At 46.8% G+C, this 20590-nt stretch overlaps 1 protein-coding gene across 1 annotated transcript; it reads left to right on the plus strand.

The window, feature by feature from the left end:
* Positions 1-124: 124 nt before the first annotated feature.
* Positions 125-16421, plus strand: LOC128893185 (poly(rC)-binding protein 2-like; the record flags this gene model as incomplete). Its single annotated transcript, XM_054154006.1, has 5 exons — positions 125-508; positions 1411-1812; positions 10152-10248; positions 10764-11043; positions 14546-16421. Coding segments are annotated over 5 exons (1539 nt in total), but the record flags the coding sequence as incomplete, so codon positions are not given.
* Between the last annotated feature and the right edge of the window lie 4169 nt (positions 16422-20590).

Below are 20590 nucleotides of genomic sequence, written 5' to 3' on the forward strand. Positions count from 1 at the left end.
TCTCTCTCTCTCTCTCTCTCTCTCTCTCTCTCTCTCTCTCTCTCTCTGTTCCATTCGTACACTTCCTAACCGAAGAACCTTCTCAGACAGCAATCGCTGACACGTTCTCATTCGTATGTTGTAGTCTGGCGCAAAGATCAACATCTCCGACGGATCTTGTCCGGAGCGAATAGTGACAGTGACAGGGCCGACGAATTCGATCTTCAAAGCATTCACGTTGATCTGCAAGAAGTTCGAGGAATGGTGCTCGCAGTTCCACGACATCCAAGGTGGCGTAGGCGTGCCAAGGCCGCCAATCACGCTCAGGCTCATCGTGCCCGCGTCCCAGTGCGGCTCCCTCATCGGCAAAGGGGGCTCGAAGATCAAGGAGATCCGCGAGGTGACGGGCGCGTCGATCCAAGTCGCCTCAGAGATGCTTCCTAATTCGACGGAACGGGCGGTGACCATATCTGGCACCAGCGAGGCCATCACGCAGTGCATATATCACATCTGCTGTGTTATGCTAGAGGTACGTACCCCAGCTGTTGTACGTCCTCTCGTAAATGGCGCCTTGGTCCCCCGCGTTACCTTCCGTTCACAATTTTTCACTTACTTCCAAACGAGGAATCTTTTAGGGACTAGGTGAAGAAACTAGAGGATGTAAAAATATCCGAGGAGTGTTATTTGCTTTACGATTTAAACGACAAAGATATCGCCGTGACTCTGACTCACAGTCAATGTCACGTCACCGTCCCGATAAGAACGCCCCCTTGGTTTCCAGAGTTCAGTGATAATGAAAATTACGTAGGATTATAAACAAGAACGTTCCCGAAGCGACGAGAATTCTATTTATACAAGTCTCGGACACGCAGGGAATAGTGCTAACTAGTAACTTTGGACCGCGCGTCTTAACCTGTGTGTATTCCAAGTAACTCCCACGCGAGTCCCTTCGGAATACAAAAGCCAAGAAGAGAAATAAAACTAGTCGCGTAACTAGGTCCGTGTGGAGCTGGCAGCCCACTTCGTGGGAGCTCATAAATAAATAAAAGTTCCGATATAATAAATAGAACGTAATAAGACCGAAAGAATTGTTGGATGGATTCTAGCGTGCTAAAGATAGTCCAGAAGAGTTATAATTGATAGAACTATTAGTTTCATTGATCGGGAACTATAGAACTATCGACGCTAATGTCGAAACTCTTATTTATTAACGAGCTTCCACAAAGCGACCCGCCAGCTTCAGACTAGAGCAAAACCAGAGGCGTCGAATAAAATTACTAAAATAATTCTTGGCCGATGCATTCCGAAGGCGTGTACCGGTGGGATGGACCAGGGCCGCCACCCCCCGAAACGAAACTCGTCGCGACGATTAGTCGAGTGATCAGTAATCGGTGTATTCGCACTCGTGCGTGTGTTTTCTTTCTGTTTCAGTCCCCTCCCAAAGGTGCCACGATCCCTTATCGCCCCAAACCCCAAGTTGGTGGGCCAGTGATCCTGGCTGGTGGGCAAGCCTACACCATCCAGGGTAATTACGCGGTGCCCGCCCACTCCGATGTAAGTACAGTATTGCCATTGCCCGCGCCCGCTGCCGGGCACACCCCGCCCTCGCTGAACACCCAAACTTTGACGACTTCGCCCTTCGCGGCCCACCCCTCCTCGGCCTTCGCCGCTTCTCACGGGCATCCGCTCCTATCCACGGCCCACCTTACGACCCCACATCATCCCCTCCACCCGAGCCCCTTACACGCCAGCGTGGCAGGCCTCGCCGACCCCCTGCTGAAGAGTGGACACTTGCAGGCAGCCCTCCCGCCCGCACACCTCGTGGCAGACGCCGTAAGTCTTTTGTTTTTCGTGATCCACCCTCTCCCGTACCCCACCACGAGAAATAACTACCACCAGAACCCCAGCCGGTACATACAATCACGTGTAATATACCAGACCGCGAGCGGACCTATTACTCTGACCCCGGTGCCACCCCACCCCCCTCACCCCACTCGATATCACCTTAAGCCAACCCGTTCACCACGCTGCAACACGCTCTCCGTGCTCCACTCGGATTACGAAACCCTCCCACACGACCCCCCCCCCCAGTCCGACGATCGCGGTAATTGGTGGAAGTCTGGAGCCGTTGTTTCCGTGATTCCTTTGTCGGTGTTACTGATTCGTTCATTTTTGCTTTCTTTTTAAGGGACGGCGTCGCGACCGAAACAAGCTATCAGTAATTGTCGAGAACAAAATTTTGAAACTTTGTACTTTTATGTAGGTTTTGACGCTGAATTCAATGGTGTAAACAATTCTTTTTTTATTTTTTTATTTTTTTTTTTTTTTTTTTTGCATTTTTGAAAGAAAAGTCGGATCGGAGAATCGTCGTACCGAAGCACCTAACTAACGATACTTGAATTCAACTTGAACCCATAATTCAAACGTTAAATTATTGTGGTATTATAGGGGTATCGAAGCACTCGACAGTACACGAACATTCAAAAATTATACACCCGTGGTACAGGAATACCTGCAGTTCAAACATTACATTATCGGAATAGTCCCGGGTCCGCACGGAGCGTCCAGTTTTCACCAAATGCCGCAGCGTCGCGTAGAATGTTTGCCCGCGTGTACCGGAATGCTCCACTGTTGTATAGGCCACCTGGTCCCCGTCCTGACGACCCTTTTACCCCGAACCTCGTCCACGTGCATGCGTCCAAACACCTCAGCTTTCTGCTCGACGTCCTACGCGTGCAGCTTCGAGCGAATCACCCAAGGAGAATGAGATTTTCTATCGATCGAAGACGCGACTCCGAGACACCGAATATATTCGAGATATTCTCCGGATATCCTCATATATCCCTGTGGAAGACTCGAAGCTGCTCGGAGATTTCCAAATCGCGCGACTTCACGAGGAATTCGTGCTCCTTCGGGTTTCTAGGAAATTACGCACGAATCTTCTCGAAGTTTTTCCGCGTGTTATTTTTCTAAGTACCGAATGGAACGATTCCGACACTTTCGTTGAAGTCACGCGTTGGTACGTGCTTTGCTTTTCATGTGATCCGCACGTGTCTGTTACGTGTATCGGCCGTCTTTGGATTTTTCTTTTTAATATATATATATACACACACATACAAGTTGTATGTGTGTGTGTGTGTGTGTATCTATACCTACCATAAATGTTCACCAACGCTTCCGATGTTACTCCCAGCTGAGGTCTCGGTGTTGTGTCTCTACCCTTTCTTGTGCTTGCGATTGGTAGTGGGTTGATTGCCTGAAAAACCGCTTGCCGTCCTTCACGGTGCCAAGATTAATTCGTTGCATGCGACATAAGATATACACGATCGTACAAGAACGCGCGATAAGCACGACTGTTAGGAAACAGGAGCGTTTCGTCGTTGATCGTGCACCGTTGTTCAAACCATTTCAAAGTTTCCGCTGTCGTCGTATAGAAGGAGAATCGATTGTCTCTCTGGACGATGATATTCGAATAGCAAAGTATAATCATAATTTACGAAACCGGCATCTTACCTCTGCGACAAGAAAAGATAAAGTACGATCTCCGTTTGCGAAAAAATAACGATTCGTTCTCGGCTGCGACGTAAGCCGCGGTCTTAAAGTTATCGCACCCTCGCAGCCGAATGGTTTTTCCTTCGCGCGCTGGACTCTCTTGTTGCCGCGAAATCGCCGCGGTATATTATGCAAATCGTCGACATAACGTCAAGCGGTCGATTGGAACCTGTTTATCGCGGTCGAAGTTTAACGACTCGAGGGCAGCGACTTCGATTCCAAGCCGGTTTCAGAGTTTCCGCTGCTCGTTCGTCTTTTTTTTCGCGCAGAAACCTTGATCTCCATCGCGAGGGTAGCAGCAACGTCTAAATTGTTCGATTGGGGAAAAAATAAGAAGGGAGAGAGAGGAGCGATTAAAAATTGAGTATCAAGTGTGGTGCTCGCCGCGCGATCAATCCTCGAGGAACTTTAGGCGAAAGCGTTTCTCCGCGAACGATCGAGATGCTTCAGTACGATCGCTTCAGCATCGATCTTTAGAAAGATCGCGATCCGTCAGCTTTAGCGATGTCGACTCGTTGGATCGATCGGTGCCGCGAAACGCCAGCCTGATAGTGGTCCATGCGCGAATTGTACCGCAGATAGTAAATAAAATCGGTAGTCGATAGATGGATAGCGTTTGGGTTAAAAAATCTTCACGAGTCGCGGTTCAGTCATCTGTAAAAAAATTTGTATCGTTCTCCCATTGGTCGTCGCAGAGTCCGAAGTGGGAGAAACGTTCAACGAATCGCGCGTTAGAGACTTATTTCCAACGATGGAGGTTTCGTTCCGTTCGTCGAAGCAATTGATTGTGAATTTTCTATCTCTCGGTGCGAACGACGCCCGGCAAACATAATTACCGGCTTTAACGTCGACGTTTGCTAATTAGGAACTCTTTTTGTGCGTGGACGGAGCGCAAACAGCAGCGCGTTCTCTGTTGACAGATTGAATTATTCGAAGGGTGCATTTCGACGCTCGTCGGGGATTTCCTGTCCAAATAAACTCGTCCGCGTTGCGACTCGGTCGGAATTTTGAATCCGTAAACCGTGTGCACGAGAACAGAAGCGCGAGGAGAATTTTCCAGCTTTTTTCCCGATCGTTACTCGAAACCGATTCGCTCTGCGCGCACGTAAAAATGCGTTACTCGTGGAAAATAAATGTAGGGGTTGTTGCGCGCTTGGTAGAGCCGTCCCAAGGGTTGCGCATGCTCGAACGAAGGTTCTAGACGCGCGCCATCTGGACGAACCTAATTAGAAGCTATTTGAACTGCTATCAGGGCGGCGTAACGTGGTTGTAAAACATCGCAATGATGCTATTTTTGATGATACCACCGTGACTCATTGTGTACTCGGTTGGAAGATAAAATTAACCGCGTTACTGTAGGTCAGAGCTGGGTAGTAATAACAGCCCGGTCACTTTTGTTCGCGATTACCATTTAGAGATTACAAATATCTAATTTATCGCAATAACTTTTTTATTCGATTACTATGCGTTACGCTTTATTTAACCATCGGTCGAGCGAGTAATCAGCGTTAATTAAAAATAGAAATGAATTCGCGTCGTTGCACCGAAGGATTACTGTATCGACGAATCTGCCAATTGCAACGCGATCACTGTCGAACTCTGGCCTACACGAAGCGCGTATACTCGACCGGTCCTCGACGCGACGAAACAATCGGGAGCGACGCGTGACTGGCGAGAAAATCGAGAACGGTGCTCGACTCGACAAAACGATTATGATCGACAGAACAATCGAAACAGCGTGGCGTCTGATGATGCGTGTCCTTCAATCTCCCGGGATTCTTCTGTTTCTCTGCGCTTTTCGACGGCTGACGCCGGAGCCCGACTTCCACGGTTTCTAATTTTTTTCGCAACGAGACGCAAGCGTCAGGGAAATTGAGAAACGAGGGGAAAAATAAAAGTCGAGCTACAGGTCGGCGTACAGCACGCGGCTTCGACGGGCTCTCTGACCTCTTGTTCAGTTTTCTCTCTCACCTATCTTGGTTTCTTTTCGTTTCTGTCTGCTTCTTCCGTTTTGTTGCTCCCGTGTATCTTTCTTGAGAGGTGTGTCGTTCCGAGAGAAACGCCCGGCCAAATCTGTTTGAGATGGGTGGAGGAGGGTTGGGGGTTGTTCGACCACGACGCTAACAATAAACGAGCGCCGATAAACAGTGTTCGGTGTTGTTCGAATAAAAAGTGATCGTTCGTTGTTCGACCGATGAAATTTCGCTAATTACTCGTTACTCGTTTATGCGTCGTGTTATCGAAGCGAGGGTCAATTTTACCTTGTCGATCTGTAGTCGAAGACGGGTGTGGGGAGTAGGGTGGAATGATCAATTAATCGAAGACTTGCGAAGAATAAGATCGAGTTACTTGTTATTCGCGAATAACGAATTAACCGATTTTATTTGTGGTTTTCTGTTCGTTGCCTTTTTATTTGTTATTCGACGTAACTTTTTACCCAACACTGAAACAAAACAAAGACCAGTATGCATGTGTGGCACGAGAAAAGGTAGATTTACACGTATAGATTACAGATATATTACTACTACAATGCGCTTTATCTCTATTTTCACGATCCCCAATCAGTTTCTCAGTTGTTTTTTTTTTTTTTTCAGTCTGCCTGATACAAAACACTCTCTATCGGCTTACAGAACACGAATACTTGGCTTCTCGTCCTCCGTACTCTGTCTACCGAGTTTTCTGTTTGCGTTCTCGCTCTTCTCGTCGCGATCTGATCGGATCCCTTCTAATTCCAAAACCGCGTGGCGCACCCGACATGCTCACCTCTTTTACAGCTTGTAAATTGTATAAAATAGTAGTTACATACAAAACTTCCAGAAAAATCGAATTTTCTATGTATGTTTATATAACAATTTTTTTCTTTTTTCTTTTTTTTTTTTTTTTTTTTGTAAATATCGTATCTCATTTTTCATTTTGGTATTCGACAGATGAATGAGTTCCAAAAATAAAAGTGTAAAGGTACGATTATCCTGATATCAATTTTTCCACTCCTAACCACGGCAGTTTTGTATGGAACAATTATTCGTACAACGCATAATTTCTGAATTCAAGGTGACCACGCCGGGTGCCTCACCCTGTACAACTATTTACGACAAGAATAGCTGAACAAATACCTTTTAGCATTCCATATATAGTCCGAGCCAAGTCTCGCTAAAAGCGATCGGGATCTGTCCCTTGCAAGCTTGTTTCGGTCAAGCTTCGATAAGCTCGCTTTTGTCTCTCGTTACGATCGATGCTATACATAAAACTGACCTTTCGCTTATCGGGCATTGCTATCGCCGGAGGTGGGGATCGATTACGCGGCGTTCCACTCTCTTTAATTTCGTCTTAACTGAAAATAAACGTTCGCGAACGACGCGCGATCCGTTCGTCTCGCGCTTTTAACCCTCCGCCACATTGTACGCCGAATCGGGAACCTCGTTACTCTAAAGTTTACGGTTTGACGTAAACTTTGCGCGTTGACGAGTTGGGTATTACGGCTTTCGCCGCGATTCGATTGTTTCCCGTAGCGAACGGGAGAACTGCGCTGCGAACGTACGTCTCGAAAGGTAAACTTTTGCTCGAGCAAGATCACTTTTCCCTTGGTAGAATCTGTACTAAAGAAAGAGAAAGAAAAAAAGAAATCAACAAAGGTACGACGAACCGAAAGTGAAACACGTCGCTGAAACGAGCAAAAAGTACGTACACGCTTTCGCTTTTCACGGCTTCGCAAGAGAACTTCCCTGTCCCCGTCCTTTTTCGTATCACACTTCACGAATTCATACATCTTTCTACCTTCCTTCTTCTTCGAGACCAGACGCGTGCCTAGTTCGATCGGACGTTGCCACGACAGACGAGCAAAATTGTTCATTCGATTCACGAATGACGAATATAAATTTTTTAATACAGATTACGTATACACATTGTCCATATTGTAATTATTATTCGAAATTTTTTTTTATCCAATCAACGATTTTGCCTCATCTACGAGGTTCAACGATGCCGAGGCAACGCTATCGAGCAGGGCACTTAAAATGTTCTATCTGCGACTCTCTTTCTCTCTTCGTTCGTTTCTTCGTCTATCGCCCTGAGTTGTCCATTGTCCTCTCGCCATCCTATCTTAGAAACAGCATGGCTTTCAGCACTCTCTTTAGCTACGAATCAAGAAGTCCGCGCGAGGGTGGGCTGCCCTGACATCACGTTCCCATCATCTTAAGCAGGGTAGAAGTCACGTTGCGAAGATCATGTCTTTTGGTTTCCCGAAGCGCGACCTGCAGACGTTCGACGCTCCCGTTCCACGTAGAAGCGATGCTTACGCAGCGTCTTCGACGATTTTTATACCGTGGAACGTCGATTGCGGTCGAGTCGAAACGAATTGGCCGCTCGAGGTCGTCGAGTTATCGTCCCCACCACGCTGGCTGGGGTTGTCCTTCCTAGTCCACGCCTTACAGCGCTGGTTGGCTGTCCCCGCCACCTCGATTGGCTACCCCCGCCACCCAGCGCACGAACTCGTGCATAATGCTCTCAGTCTTCGGTGGACCATCGAGAGCGTAGCATCGAGCGACCAAAAAATTTCGATTCGACCATGGGGCGCTATCTGTAAAGTTTAAAGACATATATGTTATACCTAATGTGTTAATATACCGCGTGCACATAGGCTAGTCTAGATGATATTGCAGATAGAAGACCAATCATACCTTCGGTTTTCATGTTTCAAGACGCAGTTATATACATACACGAAGAGAATCCTAGATCTTTAACCACCGCCATCTCGATCCTCCTCACGGCAAGGAGCAAGAGAGAATGCAACGTTTACTTTGTTTTTTTTTTTTTTATTTTTATGGTTACTTTAAGTATATATCATTGTTTTCGTTCTCAACTCATCTAGCCTGTTCCGAGATCGTGTATGTACGTCATGGGTATGCATTTACGTACGGACGTTGCGGTTGTCGTAATTAGTTATCGGAATTTCTATTTCTCGTGTTCGAACCGGGCGGAGAGATTCCGACCGTAATTAGAATTTTACGTTGGTTCGTTGCGTTGTATCGTTTTCTATTAATTACGTGTTAATCGTTGTTTAGCGTGAACGATGCCGAGCAAATTTCAGCCGAGTTAGTTCGAAAGCTATCAGCATGACGAGCTTCCTCTTGCTATGTACGAGTAAATAATCTTCGAAGTTAAATTCGTGAACTTGGGACAATTTTCTGCTCGGGAGAGTCATTTCAAAACTGACGATTTCTTTTTCGAACGATTCCCAGAGGACGTCTCTTGTCATTTATATGTAGGAGATATAAATAGAAAATGGGTCACGGATTCACAGTTGTTTTGCTCTCGTTCGCGAAATTAAATAAAATCCTTAATGCGCTCGGAGAAACGGCCAATCGACGTGGAATTCGATTCTCTCTTAATATCGTATGGAAATGCGCAGCCAGTTGATATCCATGAACGGTTCAATTGAATCGTTCGAGCATGCTCGTATCGAACCATTGTAAAACGTCTTGTTTTCGTCTACAGTCGGATACGTAGATGCATGCTGGCCGGAGGTGGGCAAAATTATTACGTAGCCAAAGATTTCGAACGATGAACAAAAGATGAAGAAATTCAATTTGGTAGAATTATAAAATAACGAAATCGAACCGTGGTTCATTCATCCGTTATTTAAACAAAATTTTGCCCATGTCCGACGCCGTCACTCTCTTCTCTCCTTCATTTCTGTCTCTGTCTATCTCTGCCCCCGAGGTCGCCCAAACTTCTCATCGTTGTGTGAAAACAACGTGTCAACGATAGGTTCTCGCCGATCATTGCCACTCTCCGTTCAGATCACAAGTGTCCCGGATTCCTCGACTTCCGGTCCCCCCGAAAAATAGCGCCGTCGGTTCTCCGGACCGCCAAAGCTGTACAATTGCTACACACATCGCCGTGTAACTCGTTTTCTACAAGTTTGTGATAAAGAAGACAAGTTCTTCTAGCTTCGATAGTTGATTTCTCAACACCGTCCCTTCGTAAAGGTTCACCGTGACCCGCGAGATTGGTCGCGAGGATTCGAGCAAGACCCTGTTTCTCACTTTCTGGACCAGTTCCTGCCACGAAATTCGATCTGGACGGAATTAGCAAGCAGGAGGCTCGAATCATTTTATCGGCTGGCTATCAGCCCCCGAAACGGTGTACTCTGAGGAGAGGCCAGTAAGTGCAGAGTACACAGAGGCTCCCAGGAAGTCGGGACGCGTCCTGCTGCGGTCGAGGTCGTAGCCCGAGATTAATGGATCAGGAATCGAGGTGCTCGCGTGTCGACACGACCGTTAGAATCCAAAGACGATCGATGGGGGAGGATCATCGACGGAAGATCGGGACTAGACCGTTCTCTCTCTCTCTCTCTCTCTCTCTCTCAGTTCCTCTTTATTGTTCGAATGACGATTACTTTGTACCTTGTTTCTTTCACTTATATTTTACGTCCTTCGATGGTTCCCCTAATCAACGATCCTCGAATGTGAGACGCGCGAGGAAGCAGGCAGATATTAATACCATCCTTTTAGATCTATATATTTATCGGTGTCTTCTTATATCCCTGAAGCACTCTAACGATCCTTGAGCGGCGACACGTGTTTTTTGTTGAGCGATGGATCTCTTCGTCGTTGTTACAGATGGGCAAACTTGGTAGCAATCCCCTGGCTGGACTCGCGGCTCTGGGCCTAGGAGGCCTCGCCACACCTGCCAACACCGGCGGACTTAATCCAGCAGGTAAGACCAGGCTTCGACCCACCACTTGATTCAGAATTTTCCAACCGTAGGAATCGATATTTAGCTTCCTTCGCGAACTGTTCACGATGAAACCTCGATATTTGCAGGGATACCGTACGAGAACTGCAACAATCGAGGTAACGCCCTTCAATGAGCCCCTCCTCTCATCCCCACTACCTGTGACCACTACCACGTGACCCTTCCACCTCCACGTCCGTTGCTAAACGCGACTCTCCCCTCCATCGGTACAGTGCAACGAAGGAGGCTGTCCTGTAATGCGGTTAATGACTAGTTTTCCTATACTGGCTCCCTTCTCAACGAAGTTTTATACAATAAACAATTATTACATATTTTTGATATAATTTAATTTGACTACCTTACGAATTAGAAGGGCTCGTTTCTCCAAAACATTGAATATCGTTCCAAAAATCACTCTCGTAGATTCGATCGGTTCCAGTCTCCCAATAATAACTGCGCGAACGATTCTAACATCACGACGAACGTTTGCTTCGCAGCCCTGGCAGCGCTTGCCGGCAGCCAGCTGCGCACCAGCAATACAAACAGGCAACAACCAGCGGCGAACAATCAGACACACGAGATGACGGTGCCAAACGAGCTGATCGGTTGCATCATCGGGAAGGGCGGCACCAAGATCGCCGAGATTCGTCAGATCTCCGGCGCCATGATCAGAATCAGTAACTGCGAGGAGAGGGAGGGCGGAGCCACGGATCGTACGATCACAATAACAGGAAATCCTGACGCCGTTGCATTGGCACAATATCTCATCAACATGAGGTGAGTACCGCGGTACCAGAGCGCTCGCTGTGGTTACCCAAGCCTCGAAGAGACAGCGTCCGACTTGGAACGTTGGACCTGATCCCTTAAACACCTCAGCCAAAAAAAAAAAAAAAAAGAAAAAAGAAAAAAAGAAAGAAACAACCCGGTTCAATGTTACCCACGAATTTATTTTCTGTTTGAAAGAGAAGAAGCAAAACTTCCATTTTTCCCATCGAAACAAGTCGAACTCGTCCCGGCTACGTTTTGCGCTAGATACGCGATATATACATTTGCTCCCCCGAAACACCCTACCTCTCGATCTATCTGATTTCTTTCTTTCTCATCAAATAAAGAACAAGAGAAAAGTGGAAGACACCGGCGTACGCGCCGCACCACCACGATTTCAATTGTGTATGTCGTCGGTGTAGTTTACACGTTTAAGATCCTCGACGAAACAGTATATACACCACCCCCACCCCCCCCCCCACCCTCAACACCCTACTCGTCTGTTTTTGTGTTACTCGTTCCTCCCGTAATTGACCTTTCTTAGCCTCGGTGTCTCGAAGGTGATCAGCGAGACTAAGGGAATAGTCGAGAATCGCCGTCATCGCGACACCTCTCCTGTCATGTTTGTTATTGTTACTGTTGGCTACGCTGACGACGCGCTGGTCAACGACGAAGACGAGCTCGTTGAACCGTCTATCGCAATTCGTTTGATATGTAACTCTACGGTTGACAGAGACTGTTTATAGCAATGCTTCGATGCTGCAATTCAACGAACAAATCGTTAACGTTCATCGGCGCGTCGACGCGAGCAAAGTATCACGGAAAGAGGTGGCGCTACCACTCGAACAGCTTGCACAAGGGAGCCAACGGTCGCGTTCCCGTCGCCGGACGTTCTCGTCAGAGTGTCGTAGCGCCACCTCGGTCTCTAGCGTAAACAGGTGAGATATATATGTATCGTAGTCGTAAGGTTATACCATAGCACAGAAGACGTCGCTGCGCAGCGAATCCGGGGAATCACCGTCAACGCGGGGTCGCCGGAAGACACCTTCGTCTTGCCCGCGCCGGAAGAGGATCTTAATCCTTTATTTCCAGGTCCTGCTTTCCAGGTCCAGTACCCTGAGTATCCTGCAGAACACATCTCCGCTCAACATCTGTTTCCCAATTGTCGCTGGCTGTCCTTTCAAGTAAAAAAAAAAAAAAAGAAATACCGACAGAAACGACCAGTCCAGTCGAACGATTCCAGCTACGCCGTTCCGTCGATTATCGATCAATCCCGAAGAGTCCCGCGCAAGCAAATGCATCACAATGTTCCATCCCTTCGATTCGGTCGCTCGACGGTTCTGGCATCTCTTAGGGGCACCACCTTTGGCGAGGGGGTTGATTCTAGCGATTTCTTGAGATGGGTATACAAGGTTCTGATCGGTGTAATGATTCAGTTCGATTCGCGTGAAATTTCACTTGAAACTGGAACGGGCTATTGTGTTTTTGAGATTAGAAGTCGGCTCGTTAATTAGTCTCGTGTATCGATGAGAGATAGCATCCTTGCAGCGAACACGTATATATCATCGAGTCACTAGTCCATTATCGTTCAAGATACGTTGAACGAATATATAACAACGAATGCATAAAAGTATAAGCAACGTTGGAAAAGATCGAACGAGCTAGCAGTAACAAGTAACGAAATTAGTTTCCGGTCTCCGAGGGATTCGCGGAGAAACACCGCCATCGCCAAAGGTCTTCGTAGACGCATCTTTATATTTTTTTTTTATTTTTTTTTTTATTTTTTTATTTTTACGTTCACCCATCCCCCGTGGTTGTCATTATTGCGTGCCATATAAGTGTTCGGTAGTGAATGTCTGCAGATCTGTTCACTTCCTAAACAAAAAATCGTGTTATAGGACTAACGATACCTTTTCCACACAACGGCGATGCTTGAATGCCGAACGATGTTAACGTAGTCGTCGACGAGATTCGAGGAGATCGAACGCGTCCTGTAACGCGTTTGCCTGTCCCTAGAAGAAAAAAAAAAAGGAGAAAAAAAAATAGAAGTCTCCCCCCACTAAAAAACAAAGAGAGAGAAACCCCCACGCCCCGACCCGAGAGCAACCCGACCAGCCAAAACGAGCGTTCAAGTAACATCAGCCGCTCGAGAACGCGAGTCGAAAATACCTCCACACTCTATTCCCCCCCCCCCCCCCCCACGTTATAATTATAATCCATTATATTTTATTCCAGATTGTCACTCATAATTTAACTACTGCATTTAATAGCGACAGAATATTCATCAATCCCCCCGAATACTTCTTGTACCCGCTCATAACGTGGTAGCCAATGATTGTTACATATCCAGCACTCCCGTGGGCGAGGACCCGCACTCCGCGGCGTCCAATCGCGGCCCACGAGCCAATTATCGACCACGTTGGTATCTGCCAGATCGGCGACAGGCTGACATTAGCTCTTGGCAGAGCGCGGGTCCTGCGCCCCGTTTAGTTTCGACGTCCGCTTTTCAGTGACTCGGCAGAGCTATGGCGCGTTCCGCGAAATAGCGCGCTTCGTTTCGTCGCTTTGTCAAAGTATCCCCGATGACGGGACCGCGTGAGTTCTCGAATCCTCGAATTCTGAACGTTCTTGGTTCAACGTTCTGTTCGATCGTCGCATCTCGCGGCGACGTACCGTGGCTCTGTCGCGCCAGAAAAATGGACGCTGTATTCGCGAACGGTGGGTAGCAGTCGTGTCGTTCGTCGCGGGAAGAGACCCGTTGAGTCCTGTAGGTAGTCTCGGTAGTCTTTGTTTTCGGCACCAGCGAATACAGGTCCCTTTTTCTGGCGGCTCCTCGCAGCGCGTCTTTCGCGACGGGACGCGAATGGTCTGTGATTTATCGCCCTGAGGAAGGGACGCGTTTTCATCCCTGGAACAGGGATGGCCGCGTCCTACGCCCGCGATAGTCGAGATCAAAGCGCGTCCCGATGCGACCGACTCTCCCCCTACAACCCCTACACCCCCACGAACCACCACGTAGCCGGTGTACGTGAGAGTATCACGCTCCATAGAGCACCTGTGCCATAACTCTCTGAAGCCTTTAAAACCTTTTTGCGACTTGATTTCTTTCTCTCCGTTATTCACGCTGCGATTCTTTTTCTTTTTTTCACTCCGTTAATCGATAACTTCTTGTACTTTGTAGCGGCCCGGTTTTATAATTTAATGTCATATATCACTCTCTTTGCCGCGCGACACTCTTTACTTTGATTTTTTCGTTTCCGTTTCTATCTCTGTCACTGATTCTTCTCATCTGTCTCTCAGAAAAAAAAAAGAACAAAATAGAAAACACGGATTACACACAATTGCACACACGGAACATACATGAACTCGCACACATGCATGCATACATACATACATACATACATGCATACATCCATCCATACATACATACATACATACATACATACATACATACATACCGTATTAGAGGAACGTTCCCACCCTCACCTTTTTACATTTTGTGTCTTTTCCCCAGTGTTGAACTGCAGAAAGCTAACCTAGAGGCCCAAAATACCCAAACCCCTGGCAGCGGTACCACTCCCGGGGCATCCGGGGCCAGTGCTTCTCCCTCTACCACCACTACCACTGCCTCTCCCTTGGCCAGCGCCATTCCCTTGGCTCAGCTGCTAAGCAAGCCAGGCGCCCTCAACGCCCTATCTAGCCTCACCGCCCTCGGCGGACTCACGGAATTGCTAGGTGGTGCTGCGGGCGCGGCTGCATCCGCGCTTCCGGTCCAGACAACCGGGGTGCACCGGTCGCATAAGTTCACGCCGAGGCTACGTAGTCCTGGCGCACCGGGACCAACCGAGAGCAAATTCAAATCCGAGCGCGCCAAGTACAACCCGTACTGAGCCAGCGGACGACCACCGACGGAGAGACGGGACAGGGAGATCATTACACATTCTACACGCATTACTCATCACCACCACCGACTCCACGACCACCACACACTCACGGAACACGAAATTTACATCGGAGAAACGTGCGTACGGACGCCAGGGTAGCGCGAGTCCGGATTCAAGGCACAGCCGAGGATCGGACCACGGACATTTATATCATGGACTTGATTCCCTCTCGATAAGGGATACATTAACGATGATTAACGCGTAGGGTAAGACAACGACTACGATACTAATCTTTCGTTTCTGTCTTGCCGATTCGATCGAATCGGTTAGTAACCGAGTACGGTGAATACCTCGTGCCGATATAAACGAATAAGTTCTCTTCCATTTTACAATCCGAGGGTTCGTTACCGAGATATGAGCAGTTGAAGTTTTCACAAAATGGCGCCCACGGTAGACCACCCCAGTAAACTTTGACCACCCGTATCTCTACAACGAAACTTCCGATTGCAAAATAGTAGAAGACTTTTCAGTCTATTTTTTCACGAGGAATTATTCTCTCCATTCGGTTACGAGAATATTCCATTTTGACTCTTTTTTTTTCCCCCGTGTTTCTTACCCTCGTATGAATCTTAACGTCGATAGTTTCGTTAGAATTTCGCATTTGCCGTGGATGAGATCCGACGCTGAGTCTTCGGACCGTTCACACTAGCGCGACACGTCCTCCGAGTTCTGCGCAGACGCAGGCGTGTCTCTCTGTGCCAGCGCGTGGGGTCGCGAGAGAGATTTCGAATCGGTGATTGCTTTTTCTGTTTTTACATTGCGTTGTTTACATTTGTTTTTCTCCCCCTGTCGATTCTTTTTTTTTTTTTTTTTTTTTGGCTTTTTGTAATTCTATAGTATCGCGTACGATACCGTCTGAATCTCGGTACCGATTCGACGCTCTTCCTCCCACGCGACTCGGAGGACGCTGACTGCTTGTGCACCGTCGCAAAGCAGCCTTTTATATATACATATATATATATATAAATATAAATATAATTACGATGAATTATTAATTGATTAATGTTTTTGATGCAAGAAACATCTTCTTACTTAGCGTTAGGGATTCCGATGTAATTTTTTCTCGTAGTTATAGCCGACCAATTGAATCGAGAGAGGTGTTATTGGCGCGAGTGGAACCGAACGAACGCGAGATTAGAGAGAGAGAAAAAAAAACAAACGTTTAGGGGTGTATGAGAGAGACTTTATATACACGTATAAATATTATCGATTTTTTTGTTTTGGTTTCTTTTAAATTATGTCTTTACAAAAGGGAGAAGGAGTAGACGAGTATGTAAAGTATTAAGGAAGATGAAAAAGAAAATTGAGAGACAAACATGCGTCGTGCGTAGATGCACAGTGTCGTAATCATGTAACGTGCTTTAGAAACGTCGACAGACTTCCTCCGGAAATGGTCGAACCGACCCGACCGACACAGATAGCGAGGACGAGAGAGAGAAAGAGAAAGTATGAGAGAGAGAGAGAGAGAGAGAGAGAGAGAGAGAGAGAGAGAGAGAGAAAGTATGAGAGAGTAATCCGAGAGCTTATCGTGCCTCGTTCAGGGGTCGTCAGTGAATATAAATTTATATATTCGATTTATCAGGTAATCAATCAATTTACAATAGTGGTCATTTTATTGTAACGATATATAATTATATACAATAAACAGAACGTAATCATTCACGAGGATACACGCTCGAATTATATATATGTACCGGATAGAAAGAAAGTAACGATTCTCCAGCGAGTTCAGATTATTTAGCGTAACCGAGGTTTTAGATACCTACACGTATACAGACACACACGTACACGCATATACGTACACCGGGACACAGAGACATACAGTACTCGAGTGAAACAGACACGTGTCAGGTCGTGTTTTAATCGAAGATTAAAACGTAATTGTACCCGCCCCGCGCATCGATCGTCTTTTCTTCTTGATCGCGCGCAGAGGACAGAAAACTCTATTGAAGAATAACGTTTAATTTTAGTGCGACGCGAACGAATCCGAGTCGACAGCTGATCGGCCGAGAAGAAGAAAAGGCTCGTACGATGCGAGATCGTACGTTCACAATGAACGATCCGGCTGCGTAAGAGCGTCCAGATCAATGTGTGCTCAATTTCTAGTTTGTAGCGAGGAGGTACTTGCATATAGTGATCAATCAGGTGTAGTTTTACGATTGAGTGACACGTTACTCGTATATCGACTCGGCGCGACTTCGTGACCGCGGATTGTCGGCTTCTATGTATTAGTGACGCATGGGAAAGAGGGTAAAAACCCATAGACTGGTGCTACGAGAGGAGAAAGCGACCGGCTAGGGCACCATGACTCCCTCGTTCTTCGAACAGGCCCGCTACTCCCGCAGCTAGTGTTTTCTCCTTTCATAGCACGAGTCCTTACCCTCTAAAAATTCATCTATTCTCGCGTCACGTCCACCAAACATGCCTAAAAACAAAAGCTTTCGAGCGACGAACCGCCGCCACGACGTCGCGCCCTCGTATCATATACTTATTGTGTTCTTCATTCTGTACCACTCCGTAGTCTCGCCCCATTTCGTTTTCTCGTCGAGACAATAATGATTTTTCACACGTTAGCGACGATTTCCCTTCTCGGTGGAATCGTAAACAAGGATTAGAGATTACATCGTAGAGCGAGAGAAACGGAAGGTCGCTCAAGATTCAAAAGAGTATACACAAAGGATTTTTGTAGGTAAATAGTCTTCAATTGTATATTGGTCTCCATAACGATGTCGCAGAGCTTGTGTGCTTAACAGACATTAGCTACCCTGTATCACCTTGTTAAATAAAGCTAGGCGTGTTTAATACAATACGAGAAGAAACCATGTCGGCCTACCTCAGAACGGGGTCCCGCAATGCACTCGTGTGTTTTTCAACGTTCTCACCCGACGAGGAAGACGAAGGCTTGGTTGAATCAATCCAAGCGCCTGGGAAACGCGTCGAGCCGTGTGCACGCGTTTGTTATTTATACGTCCATCGATCCAGCCTCTCTGGGGGACTAATTATGATGCAGTACCTTGCGCGACCACGTTTACGGCGTGCTGCATTTTATTGTTGCTCTACCTCCTTTTTGATACGGGACCGAACCAGCCTGTTTCACGAAAGATGTTATGCACAAGATCCAGGCCTAATCGATGAACATCGGGGGCGAGAGATTCGGCAAGATGGCGACAGTCACGCGTTCGTTCTAGATCTCTGGTGAATTGCAATTTTATTTAGACATTTCATTTAGCTTTAAAGTAAAATTCACCGAGAAAATATCGCGGAATGTTTTCACGAGAGAACATCTAATAATGTTTGAGCCTGAAACTTATTGTTTGCCCGAACATTAATTAATTCATGAATGTGTACACAGCGGTGAGCGAAAGTTTCCAGATAGTTGCTTTGCCAACGTGAATTTTGAGAAGGTAAACAAAGATGAATTTTGAACAACAGTGAACTGGAGTATAACGAGCTACAAAGCAGAATCATGTAATAGCGTTCGTTCCATTTTTACAGCTGGAAGCTTTTGTCACTGTATAAAAATAATAAAAGACATTTTCCTGCAGGAGATGGTTAGATAAACGATGCGTAATTGTCACGTTTTCTCAAAGAGGAATCTCGAGTTCCAGGCTTGGTTACATGTCACGCGTCGATTAGGTCTGGACATAGCTGTTAACGAGCATGCACGTCGAACGTGCCTAGAGAAAAGTGTGTAACTCTAGAAAATGATCGCGTGGAATCTTCTTGGTGTACAGTAGAACCTCGATACTCGCAAGAAAACGGAGAGTCGTACAATTATCGAGGTAACTAATTAAGAGCATCCTTGCACAATGTATATGTGATATCTGTGGTCGTTACCTCTGTTCCTGCTTCGCTTTCTTCTTTTTACAACTTGACCCTTCGCATTTCCAACCGCGACCATTTCCACTTGCAAACAAACTCTTCCACCACCCCCCCCCCCCCCCCCCCCCCTCCCACCTTCACCCTTACCCATCGCCAAGTGATCCCATTCAATAGAATGCAAGGAACGAGGTTCTCGCGCAACTATCGAGGCCCTACTGTACCCTATACGAAAGAAACGTCGATGGAAAAACGTTCTTTACCCACTGTGTTCGCTGCTGTCACACAGGCAATCCTATATATAGCAACCGTGCATACATGTATGTATATATAGATATATATGTCGTGTGTGTACATACGTGCATGTACAAAACGTACCAAGAGTGGAGAGAGAGACTCGTACAGAAAAGATGTAGAGAAAGGGAGAGTTCAACCAACTTGACCCAGGCTCCTGCCCGTCTTTGGTAAGCACCATCCGCTCCTTTGTAGTCCCGTTAATCGACACTTTTCCCATTTTTTACGAACCGTTGGCTACGACAAAATTTCGTTACCTACATATATATGTATATATATATATTTTTTTTTTTTCAATTCTCATTTAACGCCCGTTTAATTTAGCCGATTTTTTTGTATATATTTTTTTTTTTCTCGACTCTACCGATCGCGGCAAAGCGTTGTTTCGGTCAGCCAGAATACAATACGACCAATCATCCAAAAAACCCCTCCGGAAACGATTCCACGAGAACAATAGACGTCCCCCTTCCCCCCTCGGTGTTCAATCTCGACGCACGGACGTGCAACATATTTTCTACGAACCGTCGCGAACTACACGCGATGCTTCGTGTTTACATTATATTTCAGTCATTTTTTTTTTTTTTTTTGTTCGAACATTGCACCATTTTTCCATGACGATTGTTCGCAGAAAATTTGTGCACGGTCAATCGGTCGAAAACCAAGAGCAGTCTCGCTCGCGACGTGGATCTTCCGTAGATCCAACGCATGTTACGGAGACGGCCGAAGAAGTGGAACTCGTTGCTCGTTTGGGAAAGTAGGGAAATCTAGATTCAGAGGAAATCTTGGGGAACAGTTTCTCTGCGACTCTTTTATTCAAAGTAGCACCCGAAGAGGTACTCTGATTCAAAAGTTCTACGAAATAACTTACAATTCAGTTAACGTTTGGTACATGGGTATCAAAAAGGACACGATGGCACTTATTTCCGATCAATAGCAAATCATAGTAGCACTATCAACCTTAGAGGAATCAACCTTCCTCTCAAGCTTTCGAACGTTTTGAGAATCCCCCAAAAAATGTCGAACCGCGCGAGCAACTGCAGTTCCTCATCTTCGCGCCAAACTCTACCGCGTCCAGTGCCAGCGTGGTTGCTACCCCCCCGCATCCGAGCTTAACCCCTCTGACGGACACGGCCAATTCTGTTTCAGGATATCGCAGGAAGCACCTGGAATCCCGATACCCCCGTACCACTTCATCCCGCCGGACCACATCGTTAAGTCGCCGATCCACTAAAAGTGGTGACACACACGTATGTCGTTGTCGTCGTCGAAAGGACGCGGGGCGTCGCGACGCACGCGAGGCTGTCAATGGCATCTGGGCTGGGCTGGGCCACGCAATGTGTTCAACCAGCTTGCTAATCGACACACTTGCAAAACGAACAGCAACAGATACGAACACACCGACAACAGCAACAAGAACATCAACAGTGGGAGAGGGAGACATTGACACACACACAAACACACACACACACACACACACACACACACACACACACACACACACA

This window comes from Hylaeus anthracinus, unplaced genomic scaffold (assembly GCF_026225885.1).
Source record: "Hylaeus anthracinus isolate JK02 unplaced genomic scaffold, UHH_iyHylAnth1.0_haploid 26167, whole genome shotgun sequence".
Lineage (NCBI taxonomy): Eukaryota > Metazoa > Arthropoda > Insecta > Hymenoptera > Colletidae > Hylaeus > Hylaeus anthracinus.